Genomic DNA, 24,922 nt, shown 5'->3' with positions numbered 1-24,922 from the left:
GTCATAGGCACATTAAATACAACCCATCCAAAACTGAGCTCACCATCCTCTCCCCAGAACTGCTGCCCCTCCAGAACACATCTTTAACCCATCTTCATCAATGGCACTGCCATTAACCCAGGCCAGAGACCTAGGAGTCAGCCTTGTACCTCCTTCCCCCTTATTCCCACCTCCTGGAATAACTCAGGGCTATCAGTTCTACCGTCTAAACATCTCTGGACTGGCACTATCTCTGCCACCATTGCTCTCACCTGCACCACTCTTATCCAGACACCTTTCCTCAAACAAGTTGCCAGAGGAAAACTTCTCAAATGCAAATCTAACCATGACACCCCTTGTGAGGACCTTCCAGTGGCCTCCTATGTGCTTAGGGAACTCTCTTTCCCAAGACAAGTAAAGCCCTTGATGAGCTGGCCCTTGATGAAGTCTTGGGCCTCTTGCCCAGATTCCATCGCTTCTTCAGAAGTCAAGAGGCCTGAACAGCTGGATTGTAATTGCCCGTATAACTGAACGCTTCTCTGCTAGAATGCCTGTTCTCTGACGCTGGAAGTTATGCCTTCCACTACCCCCTGCTCTGCCACGAACAGTGCACGTGAAGATAAGGCTGCTGAGAGAGGGTGTAAAAGGCTGCTGCTGGGGTCGAGTGCACGTTCCACTACTCACACTGCCTGTGTCATCTTGAGCAAAACATTTTCGGCCTCAGGTTCCCCATAAGTAAAATGGGTGCAATCATCCCTCTCTCCTCAATATGTCAGAATCAAAAGACAAAAATATTTGTCTCTGTTAACCACAGCGCCACACGTTCGTCCCTTCCACCGCATTTTGCCCGACAATTATAAAAGTTCCTGGCCCAGAAGCAGGGGTGGACGAGGGGGAGGCTAACGAGCACCCAGGGCGCAGTTCGTGCGCGCTTAGGCCACCTTTAGACTGGGCGTGCCCAAGACTTTCGCGCTCCGGAATCCCGCAGGCCTCTCCGCCTCTGCGGACCCGACGCAGGAGGCAACAAACGTACCGGAGCCTACCACGCAAGCTCCAGCACTGCGTCCGCCCACCGCGAGCTGGCTTCCGGGGCGGAACGAGGCGCTCTTCTATTGGCCCTGTTCCGTGACGTCACCAGGGCGCGCCTCACCCCGCTTTATTTAGGGGAGTCGCAAGGTGCTGTTACCGTAGTTCTTGGGGCTTGTCACTGTCGTTGCGACGTGTTGCCCGTGCTCGGGCGCCCGCCGACCTTGGCTTCCGGCCCCGCGAGCTCTATCCCGACCGCACAGCACGCCCGGCAGGACTGGCCGCCGTGGCCAGGTAGGTTGGTGGGCCAGGCCAGGCCCTAACCTCCATCGGTCCGGCTAAGGGCAGGACTGACCTAGGGCCCCGGACGCTCAGACCACACTGACAAGGCGGGTCCTCGAGCGCCCAGTGAGAGCCGGGAACAAAATTGAGCAAGAGAGAAAGTAGGGGACTGGCACAGGATTCCAATCAAGTGGGTGGTGGGACGCGGTCCAGCGTACAAACCCAGGTCTCTGGCTGCGATGCTTGTGCTCTTACTGCCTTTTGCTTAAGGACCTCTTACTAGAGTTGGATTGAGCTCATGCTCTGTTGCATCGTGGTTACCCAGAAGCAGTGGGCCCACTTTTGATTGCTACTTTGGCAGAGAACCTCACCTCCTTAAGCCTTATTGCCTCTGTTCTGCCTGAGGAGATTGCTGAGGGCAGAATGAGAACCTGCTTGTGCCTGTCATGTGGGAAAGGGCACAGTCAGTGGGTCCTGGGGTGGTCTTGGAGAGCAGGTGATCCACCTTACCACTGAGGCAGCAGCCAGAGGCCACCAAGTTTTCCCCAGCAATGATAACACCCCAGCAGACAGGGTGTCCATGAGCCCTCTAGATCTCCACTTGTGAGTCCAACCCCTACCACTCCTAGGGCACTTTAGCCAAAGCCAAGGACTCCAGTGGCACCTGGATGGGGATTCAGGGCCCAGCTCTTTAATCTCCTTGGGAACTTGGGCAAATCCCTTAACCTCTCTAAGCCTTAGTTTTTCATCTGTAAAGTGAGATTGACAGTTCCTGTCTTTCACAATTGTCAAAAGAATTAAATCAGACCTTGTAGATAAAGCACTTAAAATAAGATCTGGCCTTCAGTGGGAGCAGTTATGGTTATTTCATGTGTGGAGTGTCTGAGTGTGAGCACTTTGGTTTGAACAGCCTTTTGCTTATGGAAGATAGGAGGGCAGAGGTTTCAAAGCCCCTGGTTTTCTGGTCAAACTCTGGACCACCAGAGTGGTCAGATCAGTGACCTGCTTCTAATGAGTCCTTGAATTTGGCAGACTGAATCATTGGTGTGAGGACCAGGAGTTTGGGACTACCTCCATGTTCCTGACCACAGCGAGCTACTTTTCAAAGCAAGGAACCATTCCGGAGTAGGACTGTTTGGAATGGAGGCCAGACTTACATTAGAAACAAAACAAGGGAAGGGAATTTTTCTTCCCGTGGAGCCTGGAACTCAAAATAGGACCTGACCCTGTTAATACCTTCTAAGTGATTTGCGGAGGGAAGGCACAGCCATGCCTCCTGAGGTTGACAAACACCAAGCTTTCCCAAGTAGTGAAAAGTCAAGCCCCAGCTTCTGGCATTTGTTCTTTCCAACAGAGTAGTTGAAACCCTTCCATGTTCCAGGCACTGTGCTGGGCACTGTGGACTCAGCAAGGAGTGAAGGAGACAGACAGAGAGGAGAGGAGAAAACCCAGTGATGCCTGTCAAGCCTAAGCCCTGCCCTTGGTCTGTAGCCTCTTCCCTCAGACAGCCTCTGCTCCAGCAGGAGGAATGAAATAATTGCTGTCTGGAGGGGCAGGTGGGGACAGCTCCTAGAAGGCTGGGGCAGCCTGATGGTGGTTCTGGCTTGGTCATGTGAGCAGTGGAAAGCATTTTCAGTAGGAAAGTAACAGGACCAAACTGGCATTTAAAAAACTGCTCGTGGTGGCTGTGAAGCCAGTTTTAGTAGGGGTCACTTGCCCATGCTAGGCCCCACTCTTGGCGAATTCCTAGTGCTGCTCATTTTAGCCCTACCCTGCTCAGTTCAGCATCGCTTCCTCGAGAAACTAGACAAAGGCACAGAAGGGTCTCAGTTGCCAAATCTTAACAGCCATCAGTGGTCAACATCAGTCTCCCTTGTGAGCAGGATAGTCGGGCTGGTTGTGTCTGATCTCCACTGCACAGTGCCTCAGTGATGCCAGGTACAGTGAGCTTCAGAGAGCACTGGTTGAAGGAACACACTGGAATCCCTGGCACCTAGCTGAGTGCCTGGCATGAGTAGTCACTCCTCTAGAAATGTTTCATTGCACACATTGAATGAAGCAAAGAATCACCTTATAAAGTGTAAGGGTGAAATAAGTCTGAACCACTCCCATGTGCCAGCAATGGCTGATGCAGTGAAGGGACCTGAGCTGCAGCTTGAGGGGCTTTGAGAATTCTGATGGTGGTTGCCGGCTCCGTCTGCCCTCTTTTCTCTCCATAGGCTCTGATGTTGGTCTCTTGTAGAAGAAGGCTGCTCACAGCTCTGCTGCAGGCTCAGAGGTTGCCCTTTCAACCCTCTAGAGATATGAGACTGGTGCAGTTCGAGGCACCCCACCTGCTGGGGCCTCACCTGGGCCTGGAGTCAGGGAATGGTGGGGGCATCATTAACCTCAACGCCTTTGACCCCACACTGCCCAAGACGATGATGGAGTTCCTGGAGCAGGGAGAGGCCACTCTGTCAGTGGCGAGAAGGTAAATCAGCAGGCAGCAACCCCCTGCAGCAGCTGCCCTATTACCCTCCCTCCTCCCACCCTCACCCCCTACCCTGGAAACTGGAACCAGCAGGTAGCTCTTTTGCAAGGGAGCAGGGCAACCCCACCTTTCTTGTCTCACCTGTTCTTAGGAGAACTTTAGAGATCTTATGTGGCAGCATCCTCAGTTTACTGAGGCCCACTGAGGGTGATTAACTGGCCACACATTTGCTAGTGGACCCAGAACTTCGTCACGCTGCCTTCCTCAGGGGTTAGTCTCTGCCTGCCTGAGGGGTCTGGGACTTGAGGTCCTAAGACATCTTGCGAAGCTGGGGGAGTGATTAGACTCTTGGCTTCTTGGAGGAGAGAAAACTGCAAAAAGGTTTAAAGATGGTTCTTGGGTTTGGGCTACATTAGGTGGGAACTTCACTGAAGCCAGGAGCCTTGTGGAATCTGGTCTAAAGGTTGATGAATAGTAAATAAAAAACCACTTTGAGGGATAATTTTCATATGTTAAACTGGCAAAAATACAAGTGTTTGAGAGCACACAGTGTTGGGAGCAGTATGTTTTCCATACTGTCATATTCTTGCAAGAATGGAAAACCACTTCTGTGTCCCTCATTAGGGAATTGGGGTGTATCTCTACTGTGCACTAAAACACAGTCACACAAAAAAAGAGGAAGCTATATACTGTGAGGGAGGATCTCCAAATAAATAAATAAATATAATTTTTTAATATGTATTTTTTATTTTTTAAATATGTATGTATTTTAAAGGTATATTTGGTGTGCTATAATTCTCATAAAAAAGGGTGGGAGGAGTAGGTGGCTGTGAAAATCTACACAGGACACAATGGTTGTACAAGGATGGAGCCAGATAACTAGAAGGGGTAGGAGAGAGACCCTTCCATTATTCCCATGTGTACCTTTTGAATGATCTTACATGGACATGTATTACCTAATGAGGGAAAGGAAGTCAACACTGGATAAAAAATAAATAGTGCTGTGATATCAAAGGACAATAACTGGGCTTGATTTTCATACTGACTGATGGTTGATAGATCTAGAAAATATTTCAAGAAGTAAAAACAGCTGCTGTAGGATGTCTCCTGCATGCCCAAGGGTTGCTGGCCTGCTCCCAGTCAGCTGCTCTCCCCTGCTGTGGTCTCTGCAGAGCCCTGACTGTCCAATTGCCAGTCCTACCACGGTCAGAGGTGACCTTCCTGGCCCCAGTCACACGACCAGATAAGGTGGTGTGTGTGGGCATGAATTATGTCGACCACTGCAAAGAGCAGAACGTGCCAGTGCCCAAGGAGCCCATCATCTTCAGCAAGTTTGCCAGCTCCATCGTGGGGCCCTACGATGAGGTTGTCCTACCCCCCGAGAGCCAGGTCAGTGCCTCTCCCTGCCTTCCCAAACCACTGGGGTCCATTTCAGGGGTGCCCAGCACTCAGCATCCAGCATTAAACAGAAACTACAGGGGATTCTACAATAATGACCAGTTTCAGAAAAAAGAAATTAATTTATGTCTTTTATGATTACAAAAGTAATATATCTTCATTACAGGAAATTCATAAAACTCAGTATGCATCTTCCAAGAATAACATGATGTCTCACATGACCATAATATCATTATTACAACTAGAAAATCAACATGAATAATATCTAATATATAGTCCAATTGGGAATATTCCCAGTTACCCACAAAGATGACTTGTAATTTGGGTACTGTTTTGTTTTTTATTTATTTGTTGACATAATCAATCAAGACCGCATTGTATTTGATTATGTCTCTTTAGTGCCTTTAGAATAGGGACCCACAGACTTTTTCTCAAAGGACCAGTTAGTATTAGACTTTGAAGGTCATATAGTGTCTCTTGCAACAGCTCAGCTTTGCCACTGCTGTGTGAAAGCAGCCATGGCTGATGTATAAGTGAACGAACATTTCTCTGTTCTAGGATAACTTTATTTATAAAAAACAGGCAGTGAGCTGTATTCAACCTACAGGCCACAGTTTGCTGACCTCTGATCTCAAACAATTCCCCTGCCCTTTTATATCTTTCATGACAGTAACTTTTTGAAGAATCCAAACAAGTTGTCTCATAGCATATCCCACGCTCTGAATTCGTCTGGTTGTGTCCTCATGATTCAATTCAGGTTAAACATTTTTGTCAAGAGTTCTTCGCAGGTGTCTTAGTTCATTTGGGCTGCTGTGACAAAATACCAGACTGGGTGGCTTATAAACAGAAATTCATTTCTCACAGTTCTGGAGGCTGGGAAGTCCAAGATGAAGGTGCTGAGAGATTTGGTGCTTGGTGAGGGCCCTTTGCCTGGTTCATAGAAGACTCTTTGCTATATTCTCACAAGGCAGAAGGGGTAAGGGAGCTCTCTGGGGTCTCTTTTATAAGGACACTAATCCTATTCATAAGGGCTCCACCCTCATAACCTAATCACCTCCCAAAGGCCCTACCTCCTAACACCAGCGCATTGGAGGTTAGGTTTCAACATGAATTTTGGAAGGACACAAACATTCAGTCTATAGCAACAGATGTGCACTCACATTGCATCCCACTGGGAGACTTATGCCAGGTGGTCCTAAAGTTTGACCACTTGGTGTACCTGGTGTTGGCTAGATCTCCCATCGCAGAGGCATACTGCCCTGTGGTACTGGATAAACACTCTGTAGCACAGCAGTTTGAGACCATGTGACCATCTCATTGCCCCAGTTTCTCATCTAGGGATCCTCTGGTCACTCTTACTTGAATCCCTTATTGTATTGGGGAATAGAAAAGGATGATTTTTCTATCATACCTTTGATCCTTATTAGCTGGCATTCTGTGAAGAAAAGCTACCTCCCTCCTTTTCTTTTACTCCTGTTCCTTTAGTATTACTGTGTGATACCAGTATTCCTGATCTTTATTTTATCCAGTACGTTATAATCCATCACTTACATTCTTTTGGATATCAAACAGTCTCAGTTTGACCAGTGGGGGGCTTCAGGTGAGCCCCCATCCCCATCACTTCCTTGCTTTCTGGCCAAGGTATTATTCTAGGCTGATCTTGTATTCTGTCTCAGACCTGGAATTAGCCATTTCTCCCAAGGACCCAGTTCTTTCTAGTGGGGAGTTAGATACTAGAGACCAGGACTGGGTGTCAGGTGCTTATAGCAGCCCTGGTGGTTACCCCGAGGAAGAGCAGCCAGTCTGAGGGGCTGAGTTGTATCTTTTGTAGTTTATGCTGATTATGGGAAAGGCTGAGCACGTTTTCGTTGTTTTGTGGCCATGTCTCTCTTTGTGAATTGCTTGTTCAAACTGTTGCCCGCATTTATTTTGGCGTGTTGATCATCTTATCATCTGAGTTAAAACATTAAAACACCATAATGGTCCTCAGCAGTGGTAAGGTTAGCTATTACTACTTGGCATTCATCCTTTTCGGAAGTATCAAGAGTGACAGGCAGCCCCTCAGCAGGGGCCCCAGAGCCAGGCAGCTCACTGCCCCTCTCCCACTCTACAGGAGGTGGACTGGGAGGTGGAGCTGGCCGTAGTCATTGGAAAGAAAGGCAAGCACATCAAGGTGAGGGGGAAGGGGTGGTGCCAGCTGTCCCTGGCACTGGGAAGTGGTTGGCACCTATCTGCTCCCTCACTCTGCCTTGCACCTTGCCCATCACCTTTGTCTGGCCCTAACTACTAATGTGTAGGATCAAGGCTTTTGTTATAGGGGTTGGTGTCACCATGATCTAACCTCCAATCTGGCCAAAGACCACAGATGCCATGGCTCATGTGGCTGGCTTTACTGTGGCTCATGACGTGAGTGCTCGTGACTGGCAAATGAGACGCAACGGAAAGCAGTGGCTGCTGGGAAAAACCTTTGACACTTTCTGCCCCTTGGGCCCTGCCTTGGTGACCAAGGATAGTATAGCAGGTAGGTCTCTGACACCCTGCATAGTGACTCTTCCTGTGCTCACAGTTATGTTAGAGTAAAGCAAAGTAACTCTCAGGCAGTGGGAGTGTGGGGTATGGCTCCATGTGGAGCCCACAACCTCCCCTGCCACTGCCAGCTGCTTTTTGCTTATTCCTTAGCAAGCCTCCCAATCTGGGTCACACATTCTTAGCAGGCCTCCTTCCACATGCCCTCATCCACTAGAGGACAACTATACAGGTGGGGAATCTGATTCTTCTAGTTGCCACCATCCATGAGAGCCTTTAAGTTAGAAAGAAGCAAAGCTGGCCCTTAAGCATGACAGAGAATAGTTGTCACAAAGCCTATGCCACTCCTGTAGTAAGGGACCTGGCCCAACCACATGTTACCAGGGCAGCCCCAGCTACAGATAGCAAGGACCCAGTGAGCCAGGAGGGAAGACTGGTTGAGATGGCAGAGTGCAGCCATTTGGGTGGGGGCCCATCCAGGTGGTTCAGCCTCACACCATCCTGAGCAGTTGGTCATCAGCACAGTGAAGTCATATTCCAGCTGTGCTAAGGTGTGTGTATGTGTAAAACAGTACAGGTTAGAAATGCCCCCTGGCCAGGACACTACTCCAGGTCGCCGCCCCCTGCTGTCAAATGCCCCTGCTCAAGCTGTTACCTGTTGCTTTATAGATGCCTGGTCAGTTTTATATCTGCAGTTGTCAGCCTCTACTGTGGATAGATGTCCATTATTAAAGGCAAAACAGCAGTTTTTCTCCCCCCACCCTTGAAGGTCTGGACATCGTCTCCTGAGCCCACCCGTGACCACTGGCAGGTGCTGTGCTAGGTGGTGGGTGCAGGGAGGCCTGAGGCAGCCTGTGCTTTCCTGTCCTAGCTGAGTACAGGGTGAGTTTGAGGAAGAACAGAGAACCCCAAGGTGTTGCTTTTGCATTTCAGATCCACACAACTTAAAGATCTGCTGCCGTGTGAACGGGGAGGTAGTACAGAGCAGCAATACCAACCAGATGGTGTTTAAAACAGAAGAGCTTGTAGCCTGGGTGTCCCAGTAAGTGGGATGGGGCCACGGCCTACACTCACTCAGGCTAAGCTTAGCCTCCTTTTCCTGGCTTTGGCCACCTTGGCTCCTGGTCACACCTACCCTTTTGCCCCAGGTTTGTCACGCTTTACCCAGGGGATGTCATCCTGACTGGGACCCCTCCAGGTGTCGGTGTATTCAGGAAACCTCCCGTCTTTCTCAAGGTAGGTTGGCTAAAAGGAACAAGGGGAACAAGGACCCAGCAGGCCAGGCAGGCTTGGCAGAGACTCAGGAAATCCAGGCCCATTTATTTGTGTAGGGGTGTGTGTGTATCAGACCAAAGGACTTAACACTCTGGCGCCTGATCTGTTGCAGAAGGGTGATGAAGTCCAGTGTGAAATTGAAGAACTAGGTGTCATCATCAACAAGGTGGTGTGATGGCTCCTACCACATGCCCTGGACTAAAGACAAGAGGAGGGGCATCCACTCTTGCCCAACCCAGGAGGAGGCCAGGTGCCAGCCTCCTCTTCCAGGTAGCAGGAAAGGAGGTGGAGCTCTTCTCAATAAACGTCTCAGGCCAAAGCAGCAGCTCGGCTTCTGCCACTGTCTGTTGTTCTTTGGAGTCTGTTTCAGGGAGTGAATACAGCATTTCCACGGGAAGGAGAGAGCAGGCACAGACACAGAGACACACACACACACACACTCACTCTCTCTCTCTCTCTCTCTCTGCTGGACTTGAAAAAAGACTTTTCCACTCCCTTCATTATTACACCAAAGGATAGAGAAAGCCAGAGATGACAAGGGACAAAGATTTTATAGTCCAGCTAAGGGTTTGCTTCCTCCTCCTGGTCTTATGGCTCCAGGACTTGGCTGAGAGGTCTCTGCATGGGCTCCACCCCACGTTCTAGCTACAGATGAACTGCTGGATGAACTGTTCCAGCTTCTTCTGATTTTCCCGGATGGCAAATGTAGGGGACAGGTGGAGCATGTGGCCTGCTGGGCTGGGCGTCTGCTGCAGCACCTGAGCCACAGAGAAGGGCTGCGAGTCCTTCTAGCACAGTTGAGCTTCCCCAAGCAGGGATGTGGGGTGGGGAGTGGGGTGGGGGGCAGGTGGCAGAACAGGAACAGAGCTTGCCCCTCACCCCTAGGTCTCTGAAGGTCCAGATAGCGTTGAAGGCTAGATTTCGGTCGGCACACTCTGGAGGGAAGAGAAACAAAAGCTATAGGGAGGGCAGGGAAACAAGAGGCACATGCCTCTCTCTCTTTTTTGTTGAAAGAAGGAACTACTCCCCCAAGAACCGCTGGGACAACCTGAAGGCCCTCTCTGCAGCCCTCTTTCCTGGAGTTAGTCTGGCACTGCCCAGCAGGGGGCAGCAGCCACCAGCAAACCCGCCAGCCTCCCAGGAGCCTACACTGGCTGCTTGGGACTCACCAAAGAACCCGTCCTCCTGGGCAGTGGCCTGCAAGAACTGGAACAGCTGCTCCACGTAGCCCAACTCTGCAGGCCAGAGAAGACCTGAGCCTGGGCCCCCACAGGCAGAGCCCATGCCCAGAACTCGCAGCCGCCCCCTGTGGATGGCTGGGGAAGCGCATGCCTCACCCGTATCAGGCAGCCGTCCCTGGTGGAGGAAGGTAGCAGCCTGCGCAAAGGCCTTCAGCAGTGGGCTGAGCAGGCGGCAGAGGAAAAGGAAGAAGTCAGGGCAGCGAGACTGCTGACTGAGCTGGAGAGAGACAGGAGTGGGTGAGGGCAGCTCCCACTGCTTCCCTACTGCCACCCCTCCACCCCACCCCCAGGGCTTCTCCCAGCGCACCCTGAAGTACCGGCCCTCGGCCTCGTCGAAGTCATCACTGTCACTATCAGTGAAGTCCCCACTCGGTTTCCATAGCAGCTTTGCAGTCAAATGCCGTCGCCCTGTGTCACAGGCTGGCTGGGAGCCTGGGTTCTAGGGGCCATGGGAGCCATTGGTCCCTGTCAGGCTGGCCAAGGTTCAGCCCTGAGTCTCCCAGACCAAGTACGTGGCAGGCCAGGCACCCAGAGATAAAATTAGTCAAAGCAGAGCAAGGGACACCTGGGCCACACCAACCATGGCACCTGCTGAGCCCACTTGCAGGGTAAGAGGAAATGTGCACCCACTCTTATGGGCCACAGCCCTGTGGACAAGAAATGTGGGAGCAGGTATACAGAGAACCTCAGAGGCACACTCATCCAGCCCTGTCATGGCAGATACACATGGTCCCAAACAGAGAATGGCAGAGGTGGGACCCAGGGTTCCTGTCTGCTGGGCCAGGGGGCTGCCCACCCCACAGCGCACATGGGGCAGAGGAGCAGCCAGGGGAGTTGTCGCTCAGGGTGGGAGGCTGAAGGAGGCTGGGCCCCAGCAGGGGCTTTGTCTCCAGCTGCCCTGCCTACCTACCTCCTCAGCAACCAGGAGCCCACACTGGATGAGACGGTCCAGGACCTCCTGACAGTAGCAGTAGGAAGACTGGCAGGGCTAGGGAGAGAGGCGTCGTGTGGTTCGGAGAGCCAGGCCACGGGCAGGGCAAGGCAATCTACTGCCATAGGTTTGGGGTGGGTTCAGGCCAGCACAGGCCCCTCTTACACCCAGAGGGGTGGCAGAGCACCAGTGGGAGAGGCCTGACCTGTGGCAACAGCAAGTCCTGAGGCAGCAAGTGGAGTAGCAGCAGGATCTGGTGGTACAGCTCGTTCTGGCCCAGCAGTTCAATGCCCTGCAGCTCCCAGGGCCCCTCAGGTGGCACTCTGCCCACCAGCAGTCCCCGCACAGCACAGGCTGTGGGGGGAGGGGCTAGGCATGAGGAAGGAACCCGTTTCCCTCACCCCTACCACCCAACCCACTGGAGCCCTGGGGACTCACCACCCACAGCCTCACTCAGGAAGGCAGGCAGCAACTCGGCGCTCAGGCGTGCCAGGTGTGTGAGACCTGGGCCTGGCCGAGGGACCACCAGAAGGTCCCCCTGGTGGACGTGCAGCAGGGCCACGTGTGCCTGCAGCAGACTCAGTGTATACTGTACCAAGCACCGCAGCAGCCCAGAGAAGCCCACGTCAAAGCCGCGCAGCAGCGTCTCCTCCGTCAGCCAGGAGAAGTCCCCCAGGAGCTGCGACAGGAACACACCCTGGGCCAGCAGCAGGACAGGGGCTGAGCAGGGGCCGCCCCTTACCCCCAGCCCCCACCACACTGCCCCCTACCTTTCGGTGCTTGAAGAGCAGCAGCGTTGCCATAATGGCCGTGCTCATCACTGCGGAGCTCGCCACGCTGGCTGGGGGTGCGGGTGCTGGTCAAGACTGAGGCCCAGCAGCCCAGCCACTCCCTTCATCCCCTGTCAAGCCTTTCCAGCCAAGATCTCTCCTCCCTTGCCTCCCTGGCAACAGCCACACCGCAGACACACAACTCCACCCCAGGTAAGAGGTGCAGGCCTGAACCTTGAGTACCAGCAGAGAAGTGGCACTTATGAAATAGCTGGGAACCAGGCTGGGAGCTCAGGGGCCTTCCTTGCCTTACAAAGGCCTGCCCACTGACCCACAGCCTCCACACTGAAGGGATGTTTGAGGAAACAGGAATAAAGACAATCCTATTTAGAGCCCTCTCTGTGCCAGATAATGTGTTAAGTCCCTTCCACACATTATTCCATTCAATTAACATCACCCTCATTTACAACTAAGGAGACCAGGCTCAGAGGTGATGTAAGGCACTGAGGCAGAGCCGGATGCCCTCTGCACAGCTCACCCTCTATGCAGCTCTGAGCACTCACTCAGGGGTTCCCTTATGGCCGCCCTCCTCCTCAGGGGCAGGGGCTGTTCCACTCCTCTTCACACATCCCAAGCCAGCCACACGGGTGAGGGTGGAGGGTCAGGTGCAGAAACACAATTAGAATGGAGGGTCCTGGCAACTAGCCAGCCCAGAGAGAAGGGACGACTCAGGAGCCTCCCCTGAAGGCCCAGACCTAGTTCTCCCTCACCACTCAGGACATGGCGGCTCAGCCTCCTGACCAGGAGCTGGTCCTCTTCCTTGAGGGCCAGAAGGGGCCCAGTTACTGGGGTCCACTCCTGCTCCTTCTCAGTGTCTGGGATGACCGTACTGGGATAGAGACACACAGATCACAGGATGAAGAGACCAACCCTAAAAACAGTCGTGGGAAAGCCCATAGCTTTCTCAGAGGAGCATGTTCCCCATCCCCACCCTGGGGCAAGAGGTTGTTCAAGTAACCCCAGCCTTCAGGCCTGTGTGCCAGGCCCTATGCTCAGATTATAGGCAGAGTGGGGCCAGGCACTGTTCTAGATGACCCAAGGCTACCTGGTGAGAGAAGGCTGGAGCTGGTGATGTGTTTGTGGGTATGGGAGAGGGTGTTGCCAGCTCACAAGCTGGGGCCAAAGGGCTGCCTGCGTTGCCCACCCGGACCCACACACTGCCCTGTCCCTACCATTGGCCCAGCACGATGGGCTGCAGCAGCTGCTCCAGGGTCTGCCTGCTGCCCCAGCAGCTTCTGGAGTTGATGGTGTACTCCTGCCCATGACAAGGCTCTCAGGTGGCCTGCCCTGGTCCACCAGGGCACCTGCACACAGCCCACCTAAAGTAGCAAGGCTATCCCTGCCATGGCTTTGAGGGCCAGGTGCCAGAAGTCCCAGAGCAGATCCCAGGTACTCCCAGACTTGCCCAACAGGCTGCATACCTGCAGGGAGAAGGGCTGGGCCAAGTGCACCCGGACGCAGACCCTGTGGCTGCAGCCCCAGCCTTGCAGGCTCTGCAAGACAGCCAGAGCTCCGGTCCACAGCCCCAGTGGGGCTGAGACCTGCAGGGAGGGAGGGGCTGAGTAAGTTGGCCTGCTTAAGGCACCACTTTCTGCTCAACTTCATCTCAGCCCCAAATTAGTGCATGACCATGGCCTTTCCAAGTATGTTTTCTCATCCATGAAACAGGAGAAATCCCTCCCTAGTGGAATCTTTTGAAGATGAAATGAGAGGGTGACTGTAGCAGCCTTGGCAGGTGCCACAAAATGACTATAAATAACAGAATTCCTTTGCATTCCCCCCTTGACCTCAGGCCTAAGAGGGGACTTAGCCATAGGACACAATAATGTGCCTGCTCTCTGGAGATGGTGTCCACTTGGGATCCCAAGAGGCAGGAGGGTCTCACATGGCGCGTGTCACAGGATGCATCTGGAACCAGGTCATAGGTGGTGGCCACTGGGACCAGCATAGCATCTGGGACGATGCCCACCTGCACTGCCTGTACCACTAGTCCCAGCCAGGTCTGGCCCAAGGCTGACAGCCGAGGCCCCTGGGCCCCAGGGGGCTCCTCCAGGAAGATGAGCAGGGGCTGTCCACTGGCCAGCAGCTGCTCTATAGCCTGGAAGAGGGTAGGGGAAGGTGGGTGTCAAGGCCAAAGCAGCATCAGGCCCCTGTACCCTGGCCTGGCCCCATATACAACCACTAGGGGCACTCACCGCACATACCACAGCCCTTGCAAGGACCCCCTCAGAGCTGTCCAGGGAGTTGGCCTCTGGGGGCAGGAAAAGTCCCCCAAGCTTCTTAAGCAGAGCTCTGTGGGGCACAAGGCAGAGCCTGATGAGGGAAGGGGCTTGAGAGAAAGAACCAAGCAGGAGGCTAGTGAGAGCCTCAGTCCATCCAGGGCCAATCTGCTTCCTGCCTGAGCACTCTGAGGCCAGGCGTGACCCTACAGCCAACAGCTGACCCTATGGCTGAGCCCCCCAGGCTGAGATGGCAGAAAGTTGGGAGCAGAGAGGCCAGGAAGAGCACCTCTGGGGCACTCCTGCTAGCAACCTCTCCACACACACCCACACACCCTTGCCCCACCTGGGGACTGCTCCCCTGTACATCCAGGGGCACAAGACTTTTACCTGAGGGTGGGGGAACAGGTGCGGAGATCCCAGGCCACACGGAGCACACCCAGGCCCTGGGAAAGCAGCACAAAGGGCAGCAGGAGCCCATCCAGCAGTGACTTGTGGGTAGAGAGGAGGACGAGCGGCAAACCCTGCTCGGGGAAAGCCAGGAAGAAATGCCAATCCACCCACCACCCTGAAGGTGCAAGGGGCTGAAACTCAGCGCCTCCAGACCCAGGGCGGCCCCAGAGGAAGGGAGGGTTCAGAAGAGAAGTTCTTCCTCTGAGCGCATTTCCCAAAGTTGATGAGCTCTGTCAACAACTTTTAAGGTAATGCACTGATGTAATGGTTAAGACCATGATGAAAAGACGTTAGAGGAAGCCCCGTGGGAGCTGGGCCGTGAGACCTGAAGAGAAGGTCATCAGAGAGCAGTGGATTTTTCCCACCAGCTGATGGGGCCTCCGCTCCTTCTGTCCCCACCAGCCCCACCCCATGGGGGGCGGGCCTTACTGACTGGGCGGCCTTGCGGACCATCTTCATCTGGCCCTTGTGGAGCTGCACGTTCAGGAAAACACAGTTCAGGAAGCGCAGCAGTGCCCAGCTGAACAGCCTGAAGAGCAACACCCAGCCTGAGGTGTGGTGGGGCACCACCCTCTGGGCGGGGTCCCACTGTACCTGGAGGCCCAGCACTCCCCTAAGGTGGGTGCTATTACCACCCAACTTTGCAGGAGAGGAAAGTGGGGCTGAGGTCACAGAAACTGCTGAAGAGTAAAGAAAGCTAAAAAATGGTGGTGCTGGACCTGGAAGGAGGGCCTGACACCAGAGAACATAGTGAGGTGCTGATGCTCTCCCAAGACGGTATCTGGGTGCAGGGGCCTCTCATCAGCTTCAGAGAATCTCCCTGCCTCCATTTATCCCAATGGGGATTAGAGGACACTGTCTCCAAACATAACCTGGCCTGGTCTTTGCAAACTGCTGTGAAAGATGAAGTAAAAAGGGAAGAGCTAAGGATCCCGGAAGGACGGGATAACTGAAGGGGCAGAGTCCCTGGGGAGGGCTTGTCCAGAGCCCGATGGGGAGACCAGTGTTCAATGAATATGGAAGTGTAGCTGCAGGTAGCATGGAGATGCGGTGGATAAGCAGCACATGCTCATTCGGTGGCTTCTATTTCTCAGTGAAGCCCCTTGAGATGGGGCATCAGTTGATAGTGGGTAAGTCTGAGAAGGAGCCCTCTGGATCGGAACCTGGGGGAGTGCTTATAAAGGAAACAGGTCCACCTGGTGTTTTCCTCTAGCTTAGGTACGGAGAAGACAGGTGGGTGGGTTCAGACAACCCGGTTGTGCCCAGTGACTCCTTCACAGGGCATTATTATCACAATGTTCCCTGGAATTGAAGCTGGACCAGGAGGGAGGCTGATGGCTGATACAAAGGTGGTCAGGTCAAGGAACTGGAAATCTTGGCAAAGTCACAGAATTGTCCTTTGGAGGGCTGATCAAGGCCACCAACAACCTCTACTTCCTGTCCTTGCTCAGTCAATCCCTCAGCACTTACAAGACAGCTGAGCCCAACACTCACAGGCTTGCACCCTCTTTTTCTCAGGGACTCATTCATCTCCTGGCTTTATACATCATCTATATGCTACAGCTTTGCAAATGCATATTCCTGACCTCAACCTCTCTTCTGAGCTCAATTCATATAAGTAACTGCATCCTCAGTGTCTCCACAAGCATGTCAGGTATCTGAGACTCTCTATGTCCAAAACACCCACTGTAGGCCAAACTCACCCTCCCCAAGCCTGCCCCTCCAGCCATACCACCAGGGGCTCAGCCAGAAACCGCTCTCCTGTGATTTCTCCCTTTGTCCCTCACTGGCCCCTACCCCGGAATCCATCAGCGGGTCTGTCAATTTCACACTGGTCTCACAATCCATTTTTCCAGCCTCTACTATTACATCCCACCTCTTCATCACATCTCACCTGGAATAACAAAACATCCTCCCAGATGGTCTGTTCTCTCCACGGTTGATCTCAGTTTATCTTGTCATTCCCTGCTTAAAGCCTTTACACCGGTTCTCATTGCACTTAAAGTCCAACCCAAACCTCTTGTATGGTCCTGTGTATCTGGTCCCTTCTACCTCCTAATTTTATCTCCAACAGCAACTCCCTCACTTGCCAGCTTCCAACCATGTCAGCTTCTTAAGCAAACCCATCCTTTTCCTGGGGCCACAGCTCATGTTATTCCCTCTGGTAGTTCTATAGTCCCCATCCTTAACCCCCAAGGTTGGCTCCTTTCCCTTTCTGGCCCTGGCTTACAAGTCTCTTCCTCCCCTCCAGGATTCTCAATCCTCAACCTCGTTCTGTCCTTCTTGCAGCTCTGCCTACCTCTGTTCACTCTTACCTGTCATCCCTCCATTCCCCTGGGAACAGCACCCTGCATCTAAAAGGAGCTCAGAACTATTTGGATGAATGTGGGAGGAAGGATGGCATGAGGCCCTGTAAGATGGGGAGCCAGCCACCACCTGCCTCTCTCTCCCCACAGGAACCTGGCCTGGGGAGACGTGGAAGGAGGATGGAGAGGGTACTGGAGGCCACACCAGGGGATCTGGGGTGACCCCAGGCCCCTACTCCTAGGACAGATAGACAACACTAGCCTGGCAGTGGTGAGAGCCTGGGATGGAAGCTGTGGGCTGATTCAGAGCAAAGCCCTACCCCATACTTGACTGGTCCCTCCAAGGGGCCAGCTGTCCTCAAAAGGTCTTAACAGTGTCCAGATCAGGGGCTCCCTCAGGCTCTCTGGCAAACACACCATCAAGCTCCCCAGGAGGGGAATCCAGTCTTTCCTCACGTCCAGCCAATGCCCACTCTCCAAAAGGGCAGAGGCCCCAGTCCAGGGACCACTGCCTCTCAGCAGAATTACCTGAGCAGGAAGGGGCGGGGTGGAGCCCGGATATGGTCCAGGATGCGCTGAACTTCTTTTTTCATGAGGCCAGGCACCTGGCCTTCCCCAGCCCCTCCTGGGGCCCTCCCTGAGATGGCATTCTGCACCCTGGGGTATGGGGGTAGTGGTGTCAGGCTGGGACAGGCCTAAGATCTCTCAGATCACCTCCCTCAGATGCACAGCATCCCCAGGGAACAGCCTCCAGTCTTCATCCTCCATCTTTAAGTAAGGGCCCCAGGCAAAGCCAACACTAGAAGCCAGCCCATTCAGCCACCTCTGCCTAGAGCCTTTGTCATCCCTTCAAGGATCCCAGAAGTGCCAGCTGGACCCCAGTCCCTGCCTCCTCACCCAGTGTTTTCCATGATCTTCTGCGGGGTATCCTGGCAGGAGGGTATTTGCTGTTCCAGTGACCACAAGAAATAGCAGAGCCTTCGTACTAGCCAGCCCCGAAACCTGGGCATAACCCCCAGAGCAGGGGGTAGATCTTTCAGAGGGCCCACACCCACTGGGGCCCAAAGAGCGGGCCATCAGGAAGGGATCACATCCCACTCCCATGGCCTGGGGACACCTGAGCCTGGCTTATCATGGAGCAGGAAAAAGCACATATCAGTCTGTATCCGATTCCCACCCATCTCCCCACTTCATAGAGGATAGGTTCAGGGCCTGACACAGTGGGAAATCCATAAATGCTCACAGAAGAAAGTGCAGAAGAGCTCTAAGCCTGCCTCTCCCTACCTGTGGGGGTGCCACAGAGGCCATGGACACTTCTTGTTCCACAGGGCCCCAGTAGCCCTGAACCCAAGGGCCGAGCCCACAATCTGTCCCACCCCCAAGCTGACTACCTGGTGTTCTCCTCCTTCACCAGGATCACATTGCAGAAGCCTAGATCCATTATGCTTCTGTGGAAGAGGGACTCCTGCCAGAAAGGGGGTAGTGACAGCATGTCTTTAAGGGGCTTTCCCAAACCAGCAAAGGAAAGCCCCTGCTCTGTTTTCTGTGGTCTTTGCTTGACAGGACTCTCAAGTGTACCAGGAGACAGGGTTTTAGCATAGCATTTCCCTAAAGATGTTCAACCCCAGATCCTGATGCTCACTCAGGAAAAAGGGTTCTATATTCAAAATGGAAGGGCTGCAATTCTCTATGGAATTGCCCTCATGTTGAGGAGCACATTAAAGTCTCTGAGAAGTTCTCTTGTTGACAGCAGGGAACACGTAGCCTGGATCTCCACCAGAATCCTGGGTCCCATCAGCACTGGAACATGGCATGGATACACAAGAGGTCTTCAAGCATATGCTGAGCGCTGGATGACTCTGAGTGGGCAATATCCCCAAAACTGAACAACAGGACTCATTCAGTCATGGTCAGACTCCAACCATCTAGCCGCTCCCTACCTCCTTTCTTCTCAGGTCCCGCTGCACTACCCCACCCAACTCTCCCAGACCTGAGAGCCAGCCCCAGGCCAGCAACACAACCAATACCAGTGCATTCATGCCCCTGAAAGCCAAGAGCAGAGGCATGGACAGGGGAGGGCTGAGTTTGGAAGGACATAAAAAAAAGTTGCTTCCCAGAGCTGTGGCTCCCAAAACCAAGCTACCCCAAGCATCCCAGGTTGGAGCCTGGCTTTACCATCACTCACCCAGCTTTTGGGGGTGCAACCCTGGCAGCAGCGACCCACAAAGGGGCGATATTTCCCCAGGAATGGGGTGACAGCCTCCAGCTTCATCCCAAAGCTTGAGGACCACAGCCTGGTCTGGAAAGGACCACAGGGAGAGATGAGGGGTCTCAAGGTCCCTGGCAGAGGGAGGGAGGCTCCAGGAGTGAGGGACACAGGAAGGGAGGTAGGAGGGCAGAGGGTTTTCTGGGAATGGGAGAGGCCACACTACCTCCCGGCCACTCTGGCTGCTGCTCCTTTGCTGGGTCTGAAGTCTGGTTCCCAACATAGTGGATATGGGGGCCTGTAAGATCTGGAAACCAGCCACCTCTGCCTCTCTCTCTCCACAGGAACCTGACCTGGGGAGAGGTGGAAGAATAGAGAGGGTACTAGCATCTGGCCACAACTAGGAGTTCCTAGGGTGGTCCCCAAACCCCTACCCCGAGGACATACAGACAACACCCAGACAAGCAGTGGTGAGAACCTGGGCTGGAAGATGGGGGCTGGCTCAAATCAAAGCCCCACCCCATACTCATCTAGTTTTACAGTGTCCTTCAAAGGTCTCACAGTGTTCAGATCAGGGGATCTCTTAGGCTGACACTAAGGGGATCAGGTGTCTTACCATCATACCCACCCTGCCATCTCACAGCACAGACGAGGCTGTACTGGAGACTCAGACCCCTTCTGTGCAAAGGGAAAGAACAAGGCTGGATTGGCAGGAAGAGGCATCAGACAACCAGAGAGAAACAGGACCATTGCCACAAGGCCACCAGGTCCTGCCCAGCTGCTCTTCCCACCCCCCACCTCCCCACCCCCACCCTGCCCCAGAAGACAGCCCTTTATTCATTTAGTCATTACAGGAATGTGGGCCTATAGTATGAGGTGCAGGACGGTTGGGGGGTAAAACACAGAGAAATACCACACAGATACCTTTCTAGGATCACAATTCCTGCAGTGTATATAAACTCTGGCAGACTCATCCCAAATGCACTTCCCACCTGGAAAATGTCCTCACAGACATTTGGCACAGGGAGTCTCCAAGCCAGGGCTGTATTTAAGGAGTCCAACCTGCTCTGCAAGAAGGATGTTCGCTCCCCAACACCAGACTGCCCCCACTTTCAAAATATGACCCAGTAGATCCCTTCTAACCCTAAAGGGGTAGAGTAAAAGTCAAGGCCAGGGGTTACTCCCATTCGCCTACTCAGCTCTCACAATCCAGAATTCCATGCCGGGATAAATCTTTCCAGCTCCCCAGTCCCAAAAATGGGGATCTCAGTCTGTAGCTCCTGCATGGACACCCTCTCCCCAGCAGAGGTAGCAAACTGGCCTCAGGAGGGCCACAAACAGTTCACATATGTATTTTCTTTGGCAGTAAAATATTCTAAAGCTTGATGAATTAACCTCAACATTTAAAACTAAAGAGCTTGTTACATTAAAAAAAAAAAAATCAGGGTTTCCAGGTGGCTGTTGAAAAAGACCCGAGACCTGACATGCACCCAACAGGGCCTCAGCGGGCTGGAGCCCAGCGCCAATGTCCCTTTAGCCCAGCAGCACGCACCCTCCCATTTGCCAGCCCATCAATCACACTTGCTGCCCGGCCCCTGTGCACTTCTGAGTTTGCAGTCCTCCGTTAAAGAATAACATCCAAACCCGTTCCCCTGTCTGGAATGTCTATGCCTCCAGAGAACCACAGCTTGAACAGGACCTCTTCACCCCTCGGCCCTCAGAAATCGCGATCTTCATCATACCCATGGCAGGTGTTCCCTGAGCTGTCCCAAGAAGGAAGAAAGGGCGCCCGCCGCAGTGGCGGTGTCGAACTCCGACCCGATTCCCCCCAGGTCTAGGGCGACAGAAAGCCAAGGGCCCGGCAAAGCGGGGCTCTCCAGACCCGGCCGTCAGACCACGAACCCCACAGGGGGGCTCATTTGCACGTCAGGCCCTACAGCGTCGGTGCTCCATCCAACCCTCGTCAACCCTCCCGAAAGGCCGTCAAGGCTGGTCCCCAAAGTGGGAAGGTCCTTAGACGATCCTGAGCCTGGTCCGACCTGGCCCAGCCCTGAAGCGACCCCGCGGTTCTCACCTCACACCAGCGGCCAACTCCCGCCAAGGCAGCCGCCCAGCGAGGAGACCGGAAAGGGCAGACTGGCGGGCTGTGCGCGCCGTCTGGAAGACATCCCTGCTAGCCAATTGGGACGTGCGCTGGGCCTAAAGCCACGCCCCCATCCCCATGTCGCTCCATTGGCTGCGTGGCCACGTTACTTTTGCTGTGGGTGGGGTTCCAGGACGGTTGGCTGGGTTCAGTGTGCTGGGTAGTGGTAGGTGAGCTATTGGTTGCGGCCTGGACCCTGCTCGCATTCCTAGGCAGACCTTGTAGGGTTGTGGGGACCTTTGGAGACGTCCGCGAGTCTTGGGTGTGCTGGGAGGATGGACAGGGACTCTTGGGCAGCCAGGTTCTAATGAAACAGGTTCCCAGGGTACGCCCACCACCAAGCTGTAGTTCAGGTTCTAGCAAAATTCCGAGTTGGGGGCGCTTAGAAAAGAGAGAGGATTACCAGAAGCCAGCTTTGTATCATGGGAAACAAATCAGACTTCTCTCGTGTCATTTCCTTTATTAATTAGAAGTCTAGAGCGTAGTCAGGGACACGCTGCAGTCACCGGGGTTTCAACTGGTGCCGGGGTTTCAACTGGCCCAATGACCAGCATGTTTATTCGTCGGGTTATTTGATTAATACCCAACTCCTGTCTCGGCCCTGAGCTTCAGGTGAACGAAAGCTATTGGCTCATTTATCTTTTCACTGAACCCATAGTAGGCAAAACATACAGAATACATGAAGGAAGGGATGACTGTGCTTTGTTCTTGCACTGCCCGCAGCCTGCCGCCCCCCACCCCCAACCTGTAATGAGCCCACTTAACAGTCAAGAGAATGCCACAATTTCAGAACGTTATGACACTGCGTGTGCAAAGCCGCACTGGAGCTGGGCTGGTTGGGAGAGCAGAAGGCTGGTTCACATCACTCCCTCCTCTCTGACTCACCACCCCTGATGTGACCGCCCCCACCCTTCCCCTCCAGGGTGTAATCATCTCTCTACCTTCTTTGTACCATTTTCTGTCTCTCTACCCAGTCCATATGTTTGTGTCCACTCACTCGATCCCAGGTGTGCACTTGGTATCCATTTTGTTCCCATCTTACCTTTCTTTTCTGTACCAGTATACACTGGTCACAACTAGTTTCTGAGATTCTGAAGCTTATAAAAACCCACCTTTAATTAGAAGTCGTAAGTTGCCTCCTAAGTATACACACTTGAATTTACCTGAGGCCTCTTTGTTGTGGGAACATAAGGTATGGGCTGTTGAGTTCTCATGGTTGTCAGTATGTCCCCACCTCTCCTTCCTAGGGAGGTTTAATGCTCAACAGTAGCCCCAAGACAGATGCACAGACTGGACAGTTGCATGAATTGTGACTGCAGAGACTAGGTCTGTCATCTGGAGTTCTGTCTTCAGTCATGTTGCTTCTTTGGAAGAAATGAGTTTTGTTTCTGTTTGCTACAATTTGGACAATTTGCTGTGGTTTGGGCATTTAAAAAGAAGCATCATCTCTCAGACTTGGGTCTTAGTTGGGGTACTGAGGATTCAATGTGTTCTTCAAGCAGTGTGCAGAAGATGTGGAGCTTGCCATGCAGCAAGTCTGGCTGCCCAGCAGACTGACTGTGACTGACCTGACCTTGGCAGAAAAAAAGAAACACATTTGGGCTTGGCCCCAGGCAAAATAGTCTGAACTTCGGGAGCCCCACCCTGGGCTCAGACCAAACTGCATTACCCAGAATATCCTGACGTGTGTGACTTCCTGGACCCAGAGGGACTAAGGCCCTCCCTGTGGTTGGGGGCCTGTGTCTCTGAATGCAGTGGGCCTTCCTGCTGTACATCATCTGGAAAGGAGGACCTAGGCTGGCCTTCATCTGGGCAGAGGGGCTCTGGCCCCTCCCTCTAGGGCTGACCAGGGAGTTGGGAAAAGGTATTTCTGGGATACCTCCCCAGGTCCAGGAGCTCAGCACAGTTACCTTTAGTCACCATTGGTTGTGCTCTATGTTGGAGTCCCCTTCCATTATTCTGGAAGCTTCCATAAAATCTTGTTAAATATTGTAGTAAACCACACAGCTGAGAAGGGAGCAGTGGAATCTGGGTGCTGGTGCAGGAGAGTGGGAAAATGGATGCTGGGAAGCTCCCAACAGATGCTCACCACACAGGCCATTCTCCCCCTGGCCAAGGTTGGCAGCTCTATGGATGAAAACTTGAGCCCAGGAGATGCAGGTCAGGGATGATAGGCCGTGGGAAATGTGAAGGCCTTTCATAATAGGAATCTTGGATTCTATGAAGACCAGAGACAGTGTAAAAAATTAATGGGTTGATGGCCTGAGGAATGTGTGTGTTGCATGCTAGAGGACTCTGCCTCCACCCTGACACCTTTATCAACAACTTGGATGTTGACCCAAAGGTAGATTTAGCCTTTTATCAGATGCTATAAAACAAAGAGGTATAAATGGTATTTGCTGACAGAATTAGGATTCCAAGAGATTTTGAGAAAAGGAATTAGGACCAAAATGAGCTCCAACCTGAAAGTGTCTGGTAATACCTGGGAGATGACAGTGCAGAAAGCTGGACTTGTTGGGTCTCTGTCCAAGGAGACTTTTTTCCTTTCCAATGATTCTAACTCAGATAAACTTAACCTGAAAGAGAATGGGTTGCCTAAGGGCCAACTGATAGATGAACAGATAGAGAAGATGTAGTACACATACATGATGGAATACTACTCAGCCATAAAAAGTGAAATCCTGCCATTTGTGACAACATGGGTGAACCAAGGGGGTATTATTCAAAGAGAAATAAGTCAGAGAAAGACAGATACTATATGATTTCACTTATATGTGGAATCTAAAAAAATAAAACAGAAATAGACTCATAAGCATGGAGAACAAACTGGTGATTGCCATTCAGGAGGTGGAGTGAGAGGACAGGAGAAATAGATGAAGGAGGTCAAAAAGCACAACTTCCAATTATAAAATAACTAAGTCACAGAACTGAAAAGTACAGCATAGGGAATATAGTCAATAACCTAATAACTTTGTTGTGGTGACAGATGGTAACTATACTTATCATGGTGAGCATTTCATAATGTATACAACTGTTGAATCCAATTGTGTTGTTGTACACCTGGAACCAATATAATGTTGTATATCAACTATACTTCAATAAAAAAAAGAGAATGGGTTGCCTCATGTAACTAGAAAGTATAGGCATGCTAACTTCAGGCATGGCTACATCTGTGCTCAAGCAACATTATGTGGTCACTGATTCTCTCTCATGGGTCTGCACTACTTGTCTCTGCTTGGTTTTGTTCTTCCTGAAGGCTCTTCTCTATGCCAATATGACTGCCAGCAGCCCAAAACTTATATCCACCACCTTAGCAGCCTTGGTAGAAATCCATATGAAGATAACAGAGAAGATTCTGATTAGTCCTGCTAGGATCATCTGCCCACCCTGTCTACCAATTACTATGTCTAGGGGTTATTGTGCCACATTGGCTCCACCCAGACCACTGTCCTTTTCCCTAACTGTGTACAATGTGGAGACACCATGCCTGACCAGCCCAGCAGGAAAGGGGTTAGTTCCCTCAGCAAAGGGGTGCTGGCTAACAAAAGCAACATATGCACCATGCTGTCTACTGCTGACTTATCAACACTAGGCTGGGACCGTTTTTTCTGCTCTCTGCTGCATTGCAGGGACCAGC

General features: G+C 52.6%; 2 protein-coding genes and 1 long non-coding RNA gene across 8 annotated transcripts; 2 read left to right on the top strand and 1 right to left on the bottom strand.

The window, feature by feature from the left end:
- Positions 1-1,123: 1,123 nt before the first annotated feature.
- LOC108396785 (oxaloacetate tautomerase FAHD2A, mitochondrial) lies at positions 1,124-9,281 on the top strand. Its single transcript, XM_017659782.3, has 8 exons — positions 1,124-1,299; positions 3,507-3,757; positions 4,930-5,146; positions 7,269-7,328; positions 7,514-7,676; positions 8,615-8,723; positions 8,830-8,917; positions 9,069-9,281. Exons 2-8 carry the CDS (start codon positions 3,513-3,515, stop codon positions 9,129-9,131), a joined length of 945 nt encoding a protein of 314 aa, XP_017515271.3. The 5' UTR covers positions 1,124-1,299; positions 3,507-3,512; the 3' UTR covers positions 9,132-9,281.
- On the bottom strand, positions 9,138-24,488 carry LOC108396790 (glycerol-3-phosphate acyltransferase 2, mitochondrial). 6 transcript variants are annotated; one of them, XM_073240523.1, is made up of 22 exons: positions 21,217-24,483; positions 19,369-19,495; positions 19,122-19,235; positions 18,328-18,401; positions 17,834-17,938; positions 17,465-17,593; positions 15,060-15,159; positions 14,568-14,701; positions 14,154-14,250; positions 13,844-14,056; positions 13,380-13,499; positions 13,131-13,213; positions 12,669-12,787; positions 11,899-11,969; positions 11,567-11,825; positions 11,334-11,482; positions 11,108-11,185; positions 10,505-10,636; positions 10,294-10,414; positions 10,126-10,191; positions 9,836-9,891; positions 9,408-9,714 (listed from the first exon to the last, which is right to left on the bottom strand). In XM_073240523.1, the coding sequence occupies exons 2-22, from the start codon at positions 19,423-19,425 to the stop codon at positions 9,598-9,600; spliced, it is 2,394 nt and encodes a 797-aa protein (XP_073096624.1). In that variant the 5' UTR covers positions 19,426-19,495; positions 21,217-24,483; the 3' UTR covers positions 9,408-9,597. The 6 variants fall into 6 exon arrangements, with proteins under 6 accessions (XP_073096609.1, XP_073096624.1, XP_073096615.1 ...); XM_073240508.1 differs by lacking the exon at positions 9,408-9,714 and adding an exon at positions 9,138-9,317 and having other exon boundaries at positions 10,126-10,414; positions 21,217-24,479; XM_073240514.1 differs by having other exon boundaries at positions 9,408-9,891; positions 21,217-24,485.
- On the top strand, positions 11,836-19,106 carry LOC140850365 (uncharacterized). Its single transcript, XR_012133068.1, has 3 exons — positions 11,836-12,111; positions 15,033-15,248; positions 18,687-19,106. It is a non-coding gene; the product is annotated as an uncharacterized lncRNA (long non-coding RNA).
- Positions 24,489-24,922: the final 434 nt, after the last annotated feature.

This window comes from Manis javanica, chromosome 1 (genome assembly GCF_040802235.1).
Source record: "Manis javanica isolate MJ-LG chromosome 1, MJ_LKY, whole genome shotgun sequence".
Taxonomy (NCBI): domain Eukaryota; kingdom Metazoa; phylum Chordata; class Mammalia; order Pholidota; family Manidae; genus Manis; species Manis javanica.
Note: the sequence above shows the minus strand (reverse complement) of the source record. Positions and strands in the feature narration are given on the sequence as shown.

Excerpts from the sequence above, each read along its gene's own strand:
- LOC108396785 (XM_017659782.3), top strand. The coding sequence starts at position 3,513 with ATGTTGGTCTCTTGTAGAAGAAGGCTGCTCACAGCTCTGCTGCAGGCT. Across the intron at positions 7,677-8,614 it reads GACCAAGGATAGTATAGCAG|ATCCACACAACTTAAAGATC; the intron begins GTAGGTCTCTGA and ends TTTGCATTTCAG. Across the intron at positions 8,724-8,829 it reads CTTGTAGCCTGGGTGTCCCA|GTTTGTCACGCTTTACCCAG; the intron begins GTAAGTGGGATG and ends CTTTTGCCCCAG.
- LOC108396790 (XM_073240504.1), bottom strand. The coding sequence starts at position 19,425 with ATGTTGGGAACCAGACTTCAGACCCAGCAAAGGAGCAGCAGCCAGAGT. Across the intron at positions 11,826-11,898 it reads TGCTCTTCAAGCACCGAAAG|GGTGTGTTCCTGTCGCAGCT; the intron begins GTAGGGGGCAGT and ends CTGCTGGCCCAG. Across the intron at positions 10,415-10,504 it reads CCGAGGGCCGGTACTTCAGG|CTCAGTCAGCAGTCTCGCTG; the intron begins GTGCGCTGGGAG and ends GTCTCTCTCCAG.